The 14,872-nt window shown below is 43.1% G+C and overlaps 1 protein-coding gene across 6 annotated transcripts in view; it reads right to left on the bottom strand.

The window, feature by feature from the left end:
- Positions 1-14,872, bottom strand: part of SLC25A13 (solute carrier family 25 member 13) — a 184,720-nt gene that overhangs the window by 108,030 nt on the left and 61,818 nt on the right. For 4 of the 6 annotated variants that reach the window (XM_027573835.2, XM_027573836.2, XM_027573833.2 and 1 more), the window contains one exon: positions 3,516-3,631. The exons of 1 other annotated variant lie outside the window; for it this stretch is intronic. In XM_027573835.2, coding sequence (XP_027429636.1) covers positions 3,516-3,567 — 52 coding nt within the window. In that variant the 5' untranslated portion in view covers positions 3,568-3,631. Of the gene's footprint in view, positions 1-3,515; positions 3,632-14,588; positions 14,867-14,872 lie in introns of those variants that run through there. One more of the 6 variants, XM_027573837.1, reaches the window with a different exon arrangement.

Raw genomic sequence — 14,872 nt, forward strand, 5'->3', positions numbered from 1 at the left:
CTTAGTGGGAGCGGGAGTACCGCCAGCTTGTTGACAAACACTAGTGCTTACTGAGTTTCATCAAGCCCTGCTTCAAACAAGCCCTCAGGTGGAAATCCACTATGTGTAGAGATCAAGAGGGTAATGGCTCTCCTCTGGACGGAATGCAAGGCCAGGAGGTCCGGGGAACTGAGGCCACTCTCCTGCCCGGCCTGCAGTCCATGGGAAGGCCCCAGATAAACCTGTGTTCCGAGAAACAATGCTCTCCTCATGACCACATCTGACATAGCCAATCTGGGAGGGAAAAGAGGAGACCTTTCTCTCTTACCTCTTCATGTTTACCTCTCCCAGAGATGCACACCCAGGCATCCTTCTGAAATACACAAAGGTCATTCTTGGGTGAAGGGCTTACAAGGAGCTAAGGATGTAACCAGAGGTAGGAGTGTCACTGTGTACGTCTCCAACAGCCTCCCAGGGACAGGCCGCCGGGTCACAGATCAGGATGCTCTTAATTCTGTGGGCTTATGAGACCAAGACTGACTATGTAAGTCCTCTTTTCTGCCCAACTCCATTTTTTAAGAAAGTTCTCCAACCTCATTATAAGTTTCCTGGAAAACATACTTGTGCTAGCCTCTTCTAAAGACACCTGCTGTCGAAACACTCCTTAGGCTGCCACATCCCCCGTATGATTTTGTTTACTGGGTAAAAGCCAACTAAACACCACACCCACCTCTCCTAGAGGACTCTACCGTATGAAAAATGTTAAGTCAACTATTAATTTGCAATGTGATGGTCATCTGGGTTCTTCTTTGTAGTACGCGTATCCGTTTTAGTGTAACCCCAAACAGGGATGACTGGGTCAGAAAAGCCCAGGCTACATCGTTCGACGCCCTCACCCCTGGGTGAGGGCCCCACCAGCTCATCATAAATGGACGTAGGACACACCCTGTTTCTGCTTTGCGACACAGGCAGGCTCTGGAACAAATTGCCTGGGGAGGGCAGGGTACTGGGAGAAGGAGGTGTACGTTTCTCCTACAAGTTACATGCAATTTCAGCTCCTTGGAAACCATGATTTCTTATTTGAATGTCTTATGCCTTCAGAGATGGGATAATGTTCAACACAAAACAGATGGTAAGCAAATTACCGGCTAACTGGCCAGCAGTTCAACTGCAAGTTAGAAGTGCAGGGCTTCCCAAAACACAAGAAAAAAGCGGGGGCGGGGGGGGCAGCGGGGGAAAAGAAAGAAAGAAAGTCCTCCTTTGCTCTTTCAAGTTTTTTCTTTCAGTAATGTTTTTATAGAGGCCTTTGTTCTCCAGACAGCACCTTTATATGCAGTGTATCTTCTAATCCTCACATAGTCCTGCAAGGTAGATTATTATTATTACCCTGACTGTACAGATGAAAAAAACAAGGCTCAGAAGGTTGAACTGATTTGCCCATCAACAAAGCACTAGTAAGAAGCAGACACAGAACGTTCCAGCTACTGCGCTTGCTGCACTTCTTAGATGACCCCTTCTCCCACACCTGCTTCTTCACCTGCTCTTTCCTTCTGCTCCCAGGAACAGCACCCCTCCCTGCACGGGGGACAGTCTCCTGTTTCTTTCCTCCACCAGGCCACTCACTGCTTCACACTCAGGACATAAGGAGAACACGTGCAGGCCACTTCTCAGCGCCACCCCCCCACCCAGGTGCTCCTGCACCCCCGCCTCCACACGTGCTACGGGAAGGGGGAAGCGCAAGCGAAGCGGCTGCCCAACTCACTCAGATGCGCAGGCATTCCTCTGTAAACCCCCAGGAACCGTATTCATCAAACTGGCTTCCACTGGGTCAATTAACGCCACCATGAGCTAGCTGCTCGTTTGTCACTTGGAAATTTCAACGGGGACATTTTTTTTATTGGTGTTCCAATGAAAAGCTGTGGTTACAGTGATACTAAGATGAATCGGGTGATAGGAAAGGAAAAAACTAAAGTTATTCTAGGGATGTTTAAATATGAAATAATCCATGGAGTGTTCTACTGGAGCGTTCATGGAACACATCTGAGCTTCTAGACTGTATGAAACAAAACCAGGCATATGTCCATGTTTTGCCTCAGCTGATCGAGCCTCAAATAACTGCCATGTCAGAACAACATGGACGAATGGCTGCAGAAGAGGGAAGGCTTCTAGAATAAGTCCATTATACTGCCTTACCTATACTTTATGTAGCTATTGTCTTCATTTCTGATAAGGAAAATGAAGACCAGAGAGGAGGATTAACTTGTTCAGACACAACAGAGGCCGAGCACCAGAAGGAGCGAGGTCTCTCTCCAGTTCCAGAACTATTCCAGAAGAGATGGTGCTCTATTATATCATCTGTATTCTCCTCCCATCTGTACATTTCTCACCATCCATCAAGTAAGACAAACCCAGGAAGTCTAAACAAACTGGAAACTATGAATAAAGACATTTGAAATGGGCACCTCGGCCATCTCCCCTGAATCAACAATCCACAAGCCCAGGAGGGCTCCACAGTTCTTCACGGGCAGTGCTATCTACAGCAGGGTCACGTGCACGAACAACATACGCTGGATACCACACAGTCCAAGGAAAAGGTGGTACTTTCCGTCAAATCTATCTTCAGTATAAAAAAGTTTATTTTTACACTTTTTTTAAACGTCAGTAAGCAGTTTAATAAAAAATCTACTCCTGGCCTGCTACTTCCTTTCTCCTAGTACTTAAAAAGACATCTGGGGGCGCCTGGGTGGCTCAGTTGTTAAGCGTCTGCCTTCAGCTCGGGTCATGATCCCAAGGTCCTGGGATCAAGCCCCGCATCGATCGGGCTCCCTGCTCAGCGGGAAGCCTGCTTCTCCCTCTCCCACTCCCCCTGCTTGTGTTCCCTCTCTTGCTGTGTCTCTCTCTGTCAAATAAATAAAAAACTAATAATAATAATAAAAAAAAGACATCTGGGTTTTCTGCAACTCTGCAGCTAATCCCTGTGAGGCCGGTTCTGGCTTTTCACAATGAAGAAGGTGGCAGCACGGCAGAGAGAACGACCCAGCCAAGGGGGTCCGCTTGGAAGACCGAGGTTCTTCTGCTGCCACCCTGAACTCCTATCTTGTGCAGAGCCTTTGCACTCAAGCTACTCCGTGGGAACCAGGTAAGGACTGAAAACGCTGGGGGCACAGGTGGTACCTCTGTTCTTAGACAGTTTATGAACGTCTTCCTCCTACCTGTGGGAAGCACCCCTGATTGTGAAGGGAATTAACAGAAGTCCTGCCTAGCTCACATGACCTATGACTCTGAAAAAGTCATGCACAACCTTCCTCACCTTAAAACTAAACCAGAGTATCAAAACTGAGCCAGAAATCTATTTTTCCAAATAGAAAGATATGTGAACTGGAGCCCCAAACACAAAACAATCTTTGTTAAAAGGGATATGCTTAACTTCTTAAAAAGGTTCTCCATACACTTCATTCCTGGAGACAAAAAAAAAAAAAAAAAAAAAAAGCTCACACAAGTCTGCACTTACTTAGATGCACACATACACCCCTTACCAAAAGTAACTTCTCCTTTGCCAGTTTTGTCAAACAGTTGAAAGGCCACCATGAACAAAGCATCCGGGGCACATAGGACAGATTCAAATGCTACGAACTCTTGAAAGGATATTAATCTGCAACATAAAACAAGCACAAAGCATAAAATCAGTAGCTTGCAGAAAATAAAAGCATACACAAATAGACACTAGGGATAAAATTAAACATTGCTGTCAAAAAACTACGTTCAAACCTAAAAACATTTATAAACACTTAGCATTTCCTTTTACATACAGTGGACTGAAATAGCAATGCACAAAATTTAAAGAACATGACAGGTTCGAATTATAATTTTAAATGTAACTGTTTTAGCCAACATGGCATTTTTGTTTCAGGCATACTATCGCTGGATTCTAAAGATTAGGTATTTTAAATTAGGATGTGACTGGGCAGCAGTAATATAGAGAAGCTTTGTCATTCATTAATACCTTTATACACCATGTAAAAATGGTTCACGAGACTCATTCATTGCTGATATCTACTGACCATATGTGGACTCAACTAGGGGTAGTATTGGTAGGGGTGGTAGAATACAAACAGACATGAAATGTGACGCCCAAGAAGTTCTAGTCTGATAAGGCAGATAACACTAGTCTAGAACTAGAAACAGTATACAATCTTAAGACAGGGACCAATATGATGAAAACAGAATTCTGGTAGGAAATCAAAGAAGGCTTTGGAGCAGAAATGGAATGCGAGCTGGGTCTTGAAAAATGAGTGAAATTCAGGTATGTAGTAATGGGCACAGAAGGGCGGACACTCTAGTCAGGGGGATCCTTGCAGAAAGGCAGGTGCAAGAAAGCTAGGGCATGTACAGGGAAGTGATGAGGAACTGATTTTGTCCGGGCAGCAGAGCACATAAAAGAAAACACTGTGAAATGAGATTAGAAGTGTAAGACCAGAGATGGGCATGAAAACAAAAAAAAGGGACTGCTTTTTCTTCTCTAGGAAGCAAGGATTGAAAAGTTTCTGAGCAAGGTCATGACATGATCAAATATGGTTGTTGGGAACAATACAACAGGCCACAGATGCTCTGACATCCAAGGAGGTATTCTGTATTTTAAATGTCCAAATATTTCAGTGATACACGGAAGTAAGTCCAAGTCTCTGGAGGATATAGAGGGAGGAAGAAAACAAGTGTTTTCCTATGTTTCTCAAAACATTTAATTACTTCTAAGCATCTCACAGAGAGAACACATTTTTACACAACGTGTTACAAAGTTAAGTGTTTCCCCAGAATGTCACCTGATCATAATAATGTCACAAAGAAAGGAAAATCCCATGGTGTGTTCAATATACAATTTCTGTCATTCACCATCCAAAACACATCCTTCCAAAAGCATGGGAACATTCGGGAGCAGGAACAGCATATGTTACAGAAATATGTTTGCCCAGAACATCTTCTCTACCACTCAGTGTGTCTCACTGAGAGTCTATGTGCAAGTGAGACCAGGATGGGAAGGGAAGCAAAGCTGAGTCAAACATTCTTAGCAGGCCTCGAGGAGCTTACAGCCTGTTGGGGGAGTGCGAGGTAGTCACATGCATATATGCCCACCAGAATGCACGAGTTGAGGGTCAAAAGTAAAAGAAGACATAAAGCGTTAAGGGGGCACAAGAAGAGTGATTTGTTCTGCCTACAAACCTGGGGAATGCTTCATGGAGGTGTGTCATTTAAAGAAGAAATTTTAAAGTTGAGAAGATCTTAGAGATCATCTACTTCAACCTCTTCATTTTACTTTTGAGAAAACTAAAAGTTAATGACTTATGTGAAGGGGAAGCAACTGGCTTCTGGCATTCTGGCCTAAAACCCAGGTATCCTGGTTTCCATTTGACTGAGACCTAATTCCAGCTGGGATGGAAAGATGGCGAGAAGAGTGAAGGGCAGAGAGAGGACATTCCATACTGAGGAAAGAACAGAGCGAAACACAGAGGTGACAGCATATGGCATGTGCTGTGTTTAGGGAAGGACGCAGGTGCTGCCGAGCCTGTATCTAATAGGTTGTGAGGGGTGAAGAGTGGCTTGAGCTGTAATACCAGCCACCTGTGGAAGACCTTAAAGGCCAAGTTACAAAATCTTGACTTTGCAAGCAGTGAGAAGTCACTGAAGGTCTTTGGGCCGGGGGTGGGGGTGGGGGGAGGTTGCTAATAAATATCAGGTTCAGATCTTCGTCTTAGAAAAGGAATTGGTATGGAAGATGAATTTAACAGAGAAAAGACAAGATGGGGAGATAGATAGTGTGAGAGCAAGGGATAGCAGGGGTTTAAGCCATAGCTACCGTACCAGGACTGAAAAGAGAGGAAAGGCTAGAGAAATACAGTTGAGGCAGGAATGACAGAACTTGGTAGAGATGGATGTCAGAGACTGAGGGCCAGGAAAAGGCCCAAAACATCCAACCTGGCTAACTGAGTGGGATGATGATATGACCACCAAACACAGAGTGAGAGAAAAAAAAGAAAGAAGAAGAAGAAAAAGAGAGAAGGGCCTTGTGAGACAGTAAGGCCAATTCTGACTGTGTTACATTTGAGGTACTGGTGGGACACTGACTATGGTGTCCAGCAGGAAACCAAAAGCACCAGTGTGGAACTTGTGCTTGGGAGAAGGGCTGAAAGCAGTTGAACTGCATCCTCCCCAAAAAATTCATGTTGAAGTCTTAACCCTCAGTACTTCAGAATATGACCTCTGCTTGGAACTAGGGTTGTTGCAAATGTAATTAGTAAAAATGAGCTCAGACCAGAATAGGGTGGGCACCTAATCCAATATGACTAGAGTCCTCATAAAAAGGGGAAGTTTGGACACAGATACGCACACAGGAAGAACACCATGTGAAGGTAAAGGTAGAGATCAGATGCTTCTATAAACCAAGGAATGCCAGAGATTTCCAGCAAACCACCAGAAGCTAGGGGACAGGCATGGAACAGATTCTCTCTCACAGACCTCAGAAGAAACCAACCTTGCTGACACCCTTGATCCTACCCTCCAGAACTGTGAGACAATATTTTTTAAAGCCATCTAGGTCGGGGATACTTTGTTATAGCAGGCCTAACAAACTAATACAAAGGCTAAGATAAGAAACACATATCTGGGAGTTTTTAAACAAAGGTTACTTAAAGCTGTGAATGAAACTCAGGGCTCAGGCTTACCATACTCCACACTACTGAAGCAGTAGAGAGGGGAAAAAGGTGTCTCTGTCTGCTTTCCTGTTGCCATCGCTCCTACTTCCAGGACTCCTCTGAGCAGGTACCAACAACCACACAGCCACACTGCTCACCAGTTTAGCCTGCTGGCAATTTGTCAAGGCACAAAATAATCCTATTTGCTCAATTATCCCTGCACGGATGTTTGGTTAATTAAAAGCTGCACAGTGTGTTACCCAGAAAAGAGGCATTCTTTTTTATTTAATAATTGGAATAAAGACTTAAATACAATAAAAAGAGTATCTTATATCTCTCAAAATGGTATGAGAAACCTGAACACTATCTATATGCATGAACAAATACTCATCTGGCAATGTCAATGTGGTTTCATAACCATATCTGGCCAGTGAATACTCTGGTATTTCAGGCATGTTACAGATATCAAAAAGGTATGTAATTTGGTAATCCTGTTAGATACAAGTATTATACATCTATGTAGGAGGTATATAGATGAACCATGAAATCATAATGTCTTACTGTTCAGCAAGATCATTTTGGATTTTCAAGGTAATCTGACTAGAGGGCTATCAGAATAATTACATAGTACTATATTCATTTACAGCATGCTATCTAAACACACACACACATATATTTTCACATAAACAGTACTTTAGTCTTGCTTTACAGATTTAATGGATATTAGAGTAAATTACAACAAAGAATACAAGCTTAATCAAGTTCAGACCTGGCTGAGGAGCTCACTTGGTTCCGTTTCTACCCAAAACTTCTCTGACAATGTTAGATGCCCTCTAAAATAAACCCCACAACTCTGTTGGACTCCATGACCACTGCCTGCGGAACAGGGTTTGACTAGGCCCACCCGCAGCAACTAAGCACAGGACACTGGTCAGTAAAGAGAAGCAAACGCAGGAGTCCCATTTTCAAAGGCCCCCAACCACTCTGATGAGGGAAAAGTAGGTTTCTAACTACTCTGTTCCTGGTTCTGATGCCACCAGAGATTTTTTTAAAGAAAGTTGTTTTTGTGTTTCAAACCATTAGAGCTGCTACCCTCCTTATTCTAAAGCCGTGGGGGGCAGCCGCAACTCTACAAGCCCATGGAGTCCGCCTAAGGCAGCCCAGACACCACATTCTCCAATCAAATACTGAGCCAGGGAAAAAAGGGTTACAAAGTGGACTCCACAGGTACATTGGGCTCAGGGCTGTGTAAGATTATACAACTATTACATACACAGAAAGACACTAGAACGACACAAACCAAAATGATGCCAGTTTCCTTACAGTGGCATCCCTTTAGGCCTCCTCCTCACATACTGGCAAGGGATAGCTCTTAGCCTGGAGATGCGTACAATAGAGAATACAGACTGAAAACCATGACATTATGGGAAAAAGTAGCAAGTAACAGAAGTGGAGATAAATTACCCAGTGATTCAGAGGAAGGAAAGATCATTACTATATTGAGAGAAAAGAGACGGGGAGTGTCAGTACGATCACATGACGTCAGAGGGACGATGCGACCAAGTGGACGTGTACCGTCAGTCTTGCAGAAGTAAGATGTGATCAAGCAGAGGTGGGAGGTGGGGGAAGGAGAGGCCACCAACGGCAGTGGGTGCCTACTCTATGTGCCCGGCATGGGCCGGTGCTGGGAAGACACAGGCGAAAAGTGCAACCTCTGCCCCCCCAAGAACTGATGGCCCGGGGGGGGCGGCAGGGGGGCAGATGGTGAGCCAGGAACCAAGGCAGGAGGGCTGCAGATGAAGAGCCACAAGCAGTGTGAGTATATACTGGAGTAAGGGCAAGTGCAATGGTGCGCACATCGTGACAGTACACAAAGTCTGAAATTCTTGGTGATACGACGAATTGTGCTTTAAACCATTTACTCTGGCAGAGGAGTGTTAAATGACCTGGAAGGAGAAGAGCCTGGAGTTGAGGAGATGTGTTGGTTGAAGCCAGGGAAGAGCCACGAAGGCCTGAAGGAAAGGAAGAGTGCCTTATGACAAGGGGATGGGAGTATAGGGCACCACGCTCTCCAAAGAGGGCAATCTGACAACATAGCAAGAGTCTTAAAAGTGCCCACAGTCTTTGACACCACAATCCCATTTCCAGGAATGTATCTTAAAAAATAAGGAACGAATGTGTACAAACTTTGATCAGTAAGGATGTTCAAGCGGCACTGTTGATAGTGCAAAAATTGAAAACAACCGCGATATGCAAAAATGTGACTGATGAAATAAAGGAACATCTGTATACAGACTACTCTCCAACCACTATCATTGTTATAAATAGATTCACATTATTAAGTAAAAAACCAGATATACAAATGTATGCAAAGATCCCATTTTGTTAAAAATGGACAAAAATAATAACTTACATACATAAAAGTGTGAAGGATGTATGCCAAAATGTTAACAATGGTTCTCTCTAGGTAGTTAAAATATTAGAAACTTAAGGTTTTTCTCCTTTCGCTTGCCCAGATTTTCTACTCTTCTCAATAATACACATACTGAATTACTTTTGTAGTAAGAAAAAAATTAAAATTTACATGAAACAAAACATCAAGGATCTCAACTTAGGTAGTGGCAGGAGGACTGAATAAAGGATGGGGATGGGGGGGAACCAAAAAAAGAAACAAATGACAGAAAGTCACACGAACTGGCTAACCAAGGTGGATAACCTCCAGCTTCTCTCTTCCTACGGGTTGTTGCTTATTCTCACTCAGCAGCAGCTTATACCCCATGTGGTCCCTTTCATCTCCCGCCTGGCTCCCACTCTAGGCCAACTCTGTGGCTAGCAAAGTTTAAGCAACTGCACATAAGGATCTGATCTGTTGAGGCTTCAGGAAGCTTGGTCGTAGACAATGCACCATATCAAAATCCAATTACCACTTTTACTTAAGGGTCCTAACCACAAGAGTGCTTCGCAAAAATAACTTCTTTTTATAACCCTCTTCCGTGTGTTACAACAGAAGCCAAACAATTGTCCAGGATTAATGGCAGAGATAAAGGTAAAATCGAACTCCAAAAACTCAGTTCCAACCACCAAACCACCCAGGTTCAAGTTTCTGTGAATGTCAAGGGAAAAAAAAAACACACACACAACTGGGCTTTCCTGAGATCACCAGTTTATCAAAAGAGCTTTGGCCTCCATGATTTTAACATCTTTAATAGCTTTTGGGGTTTTCCAGCTCTTTTATCTCCCTCCCAAATGCCTTGCAAATATATGTCGTTCAGGCCACCAAGCAAATATGTTCCCTGCGTCTACTGATATGCCAGGCAATGCCCTAGGCACTAAAGATACCATGAAAATGGGTAAGATGGACAGAATCCCATCCTCAAGGAATTCCATTCTAGTGAAGAAAGCAGGCAATGAGCACAAACATACCTACATAAAAATAACATGATTCATAATCAGATAACTTCTGTGTAGAGGATAAAAGAGAGGAATGCCTTAAAGCAGTTGCTTCTCAGCCCCAGAGGGCCTATTTAATTGGTCTTTGGAGGGACCTTGTTTCTTTCCACTTCCCAAGTGATCCTGCCGTGCAGCCAACTTTGAGAATGATCGGAATGGGAGATGGGCTGCTCTGCCTACATGCCCAGGAAATGCCTCTTGGGAGGTGGCATTAAGATCTGAATGAGGAGGAGGAAGCACTGGGAAGATGTGGAGCAAGAGTTTTTGGGGCAGAAGAACCTCCATGCGGGCACGGGCCCTAAGAGAGGCCAACCCCGGTAGCCCCGTGGGGCAGGGCGCCACCAGATCGCTGGGGACTAAGGGAGGAGGGAAGCAGGAGGGAGGCGGGGATGAAGAAGCATGCAGGGCCAGACAGGCGATGTAGACTGTACCTGCAAGCGTGCATGGGGGACAGCCACTGCTGGACGGTTTTAGACCCAGGAATGTGGGATCCCATGGGAAGAACACTCAGGACACTGCCGGGCACAGACTGCAGGGGGAAGCAGGGAGCCCAGTCCGAAGAGGCTGCAGTGGGCTGGGCCAAGGGCTTACTTAGCAGGAAAGGGAACTGAGAAGCGTTCAAATCGAGGGCTTGTCTGAGAAGTCCCAGCACACAGCTTTTCAAGCCCGGCAAGTCAGGCACCCCCGTCAGGGACATCCAGTGGCCTGTGGCTGCAGGCACTACAGCGGCCAAAGGCACAGACTGAGGCCCTGCAGTCAGAGCGCACATGAAAACTACTAGTTAGGCAGATGGCGGAGGAGCTCATAAATAAATGAGGCTGGCTGACAGTCAGTGAGAAAACAAACTAGGCCTCATAACCTCAGTTGGGCAAATTCATTACAGTTGTTCTTAACACGCTTTAAAAAGACAATGAATTCTTGTTACCTAATTGTATATGCCAGAATCATCAGGAGTAAGGTGGAAAGAGGCCCGAGTTCCAGTTCTTCCTTTGCCTGAGTGGCTGAATGATTTTGCTGGGCAAGTTGGAGCAGATCTCCTTTCCTGATCTATGAAGGAGGCCCTCTCCAATGCCTTTCAGTCCAGAATCCTGTTTTCTTCCACGTTCAGTTACAGGGAGCCCTCCTATGCCCACCCCGGTTCCAGCACTGGCCTTGGCATTCCTGGGAGTACATCTGTTCCGAGGACAGCTGGGCTCCTCGGTTCTACACGCACTTGGGTTCAAATCTCACTGCAGCATTTGCCAAGGGGCTATTTAAATTCATTGGCTCCAGTGAAATCTGGCAGATTGAATATTGTTCAAACAAGCAGGCTACTGCCTGGCTTTAAAAACCTATTAAAGATTTTATTAGCAATTTTACTGTATTGTTATCATGAATTTCGCCTATAAATACCACCTCTGCATGTATCACTGCCTCCATACTGCCAACAGTAGATAAATACACAGGCCCTCATAACTGTGAACTTGACTCAGTAAGTGATAAGCCCATACTCCAGGCCTACCTGTCTGTCCACCCCTTGCAGTTCACTCCAAACGGTGCTGGAGTTGCCCAAGGCTGACTGTGCCAACTGCTGGGATTTATAGAAGGCATTCTTAGACCTCCAACAATTCTTTCCTTATCAGAGGGATCTACACATTTAACAGATATGACTCACCCCCATTCTACTTCCCTTTTGCTAATAGTTCGCTGAACTACACACTCAAAAAGGTCTTTCACCTATACACATTCTATACCTCATTCTTTCTGCTCCCTGTTAAATAGTACTACTCACTGCCCAATGACCTCAGGAGAATCTGTCTTCATGTCCCGTCACCTCCCCAACCTTTAAACTTTGAATCACAAAAAAGTTCTAATCATGGCCAATCCCACAAGAGTAATATTGCATCAAGGAAAAGAATTCCCACAGGGTTTTTAAAGCTAGAGACAAATCATAATCTCTATCTCCATTAGACTCTAGATAAATACCCTCTTTGTTCTTAAACACTAATAGGGATTGTAAAAACAAACAAAAAAAACCGCAAAACTTCAAAAGTTTAAAGGGAACCTTTAAAGGAAGAGAAAAATTGAAAGGAAGAAAGACCACTGGTTTAAAAAAAAAAAGGCGGGGGCGGGCGGGGGAGAGTCGTTCTAAGCCATAATGGAAAATTCACTCAGGTAAGCACAGTAGATTGAAAAAAATCTATTTCCTAGATCTTCTTTGTTAAGGCTGGATGAGAAGGCGTCAACTCTATTAAAATGGTAAATGAAAAAGGATAATGGAGATATATAAACTTTAGATAAGAAATTAGGACCTAAAATACCACCAGGCACACAAATTTGTTAACGACCAAGCATTTTTCCAGTGACTGCTATATACCGGCTATCACTCTGCATAAAGCAGCAGGTTAGTTGTTAGGTTACCACTGGATAAGCAGCTACTGTAAATGCTTCCAGTAGAGCATGTGCTGCCAAACCCTTTACTTACCTGACTTGAGTCTTCAGTTTAATTTCCCCTTGGTTTAGAGATGAAAAGTACCTTCCACTCAAGAGATTTTCAGTACTTAAAGCCCAGGAGACAAGGTGAAGAACACAATTTTCTCATGCATACTTTTAGCACAGGCCCATATTAACTAGGGGTGTTCTTCACTCAAATAGCATTTTAAAATACCAAAAATCGATTGAGTTAAATGATTTTTTAATTGGGACACAATGCCTCTCTCAATGTGTTTTTCTGAATCCTTGAAGCAAGGTAATGATTACAGTGGTAAGCAAAAACAGATAAGCACCTAAGCACAGACACACAGAAAGTGACAAGAGCAAATGTGCTACTTTCTTGCATCTGCCAATGACAATTACCAGTTAGTCACTTTATTAAAATCAAAATTAAAAATAAGAGGTAAACTAAATTTTTTAAAAATCCATGAAATCAAGTTTTACTGATTCCTTTTCAGGGAACATTAGCAATTACTCAGAAGTATTTCAACATTTTCTTTCATTCAGTTGTAAGTCTTACACTCTGGATACACACAAAAACCTTTTTCGACGTGATCATAACATAAGCACTTGGCAAAAAAAAATTAAGTGACTGAAATAGCCTTTATCAGATTTTTAAAAATAAAATTATTCATGCTGTGGGCAAGAAGAAATAAAAGCACACAGGCTTAAGCCAGAATATCATACACACAAAAAAGCCAACATTAATATCCGCTGTGCCAGCTGAATTCAAATTAACCCAATTTTACATGTTAATTAAACCAGCTATTTTCTTCTTATTGTATTTTTGCTTCTTAAATAGTAGAGTCTACAAGTGATTCCCAACAGACTTGTTCCAACAACAATGACGTATTCATTTACTCCTATTATGACCATACAATACAGTAACTGAGCAGTAATTTTTCACAGCCAATTACACGTGTGGTTCTTTATGCTTAAAGATGCTGAAATAATGTGTACTACAGAGCCATATGCCTGCATCTCTAGTCTGCCTGAGGCAGTTGCCTGGGTAACACATTTTCTCTTCGGTTTAGCATAACCCTTCACTGAATATCATTAGGTGTCATTAAATAGCAAACATTAACATGAACTTCAATACACTACTTAGAGAGAGTCATTTTACCCATGTAAACAAGGGCTCCATCATTTATAAGAAGCTTAAAATAGATTATGATTTTCTGTATTTAAGACCATGAAAAAGAAAAAAAAAAAAAGAAGTACCCACATGTTGATTCCAAACTGAATTTGCAGAAATTTCTGATAACATAAAAGAATTCAGACCAAGTTTCCAGGGTAACACTTCTTATGATATTCAATGTAAGCAAAGAAGGATTGGGCTTTTTACTCAAAGTTTACTTTAGATTTACTCAAAGTTGTAAAACAATTCCATCAATTGCATCTCAGACCATCAGAGACTTTTACTCTTTTACAACAAGGTGTGGAGAAGGCACTTGAGTTCAGTAACAAAATTAACTTACAGACTAAGGTGCTTAAAAATCAAGACACACAGTAATAAATAGAAAGTGCAGGGGACATCATGCATTATCTAAAATATCTTAAATATTAAAAATTTAATAATGTGTTCTATAGTTTAGATATGGCAATATACAGTTTATACAGAGTTTTCTAGACCCAATGCCTGCATTAAGAGTAGCCACCATCCCCAATAATCTCCATCGGCCCTCCCTCCCATGCCACCGCAAACCAGCATCCATGTCTAAGAAAAACAATGTGCTTGCTCTAAAAACACAGTCTCAACACTTAGAGCCTCCCCACCCACCTTCCTAACCAGATTACCGTTCCAAAAGAGTGGACTTCTGATTTTTCTGAGACAAAATCGTAATTTCAAGTCTAAACTCTCAACCTAGAAGAAATTACAACTTGCCTTCTATTATCGGCATTACAAAGGGCCTCCGAATTTACAATGTTCATTTTAAAGGACACCTACAAAATGGAAATGAGGCATCAGAGGGCAGCGCCATCTCCAATACACTTTCTCACCTTTCTCAGCACAGGAGGAAGGCAGGCTCCAAAATCCCGGAAAGGGGAGGTGGCAGGTGCGGTTCAAGAGTGACCAGGGCAGAGATGAGGACTGATCAAGGTTCAGGAGTTAGCTGCAAAGCTGTCCAGTCAACCTAAGAGTAACTAAAAAGAGAGCTCTGCCAAGAACCAATGAGTTCTTGGTTATGGAGATTGAGATCCCAGATATATCTATGATGATGAACTGTGTCTTTTTTCTCCTTCCCACATGTGTTTTCTAATCCACGATAAGGAAGAAATGGCCA

Source organism: Zalophus californianus, chromosome 12, assembly GCF_009762305.2.
Source record: "Zalophus californianus isolate mZalCal1 chromosome 12, mZalCal1.pri.v2, whole genome shotgun sequence".
In the NCBI taxonomy this organism is placed as follows: Eukaryota; Metazoa; Chordata; class Mammalia; order Carnivora; family Otariidae; genus Zalophus; species Zalophus californianus.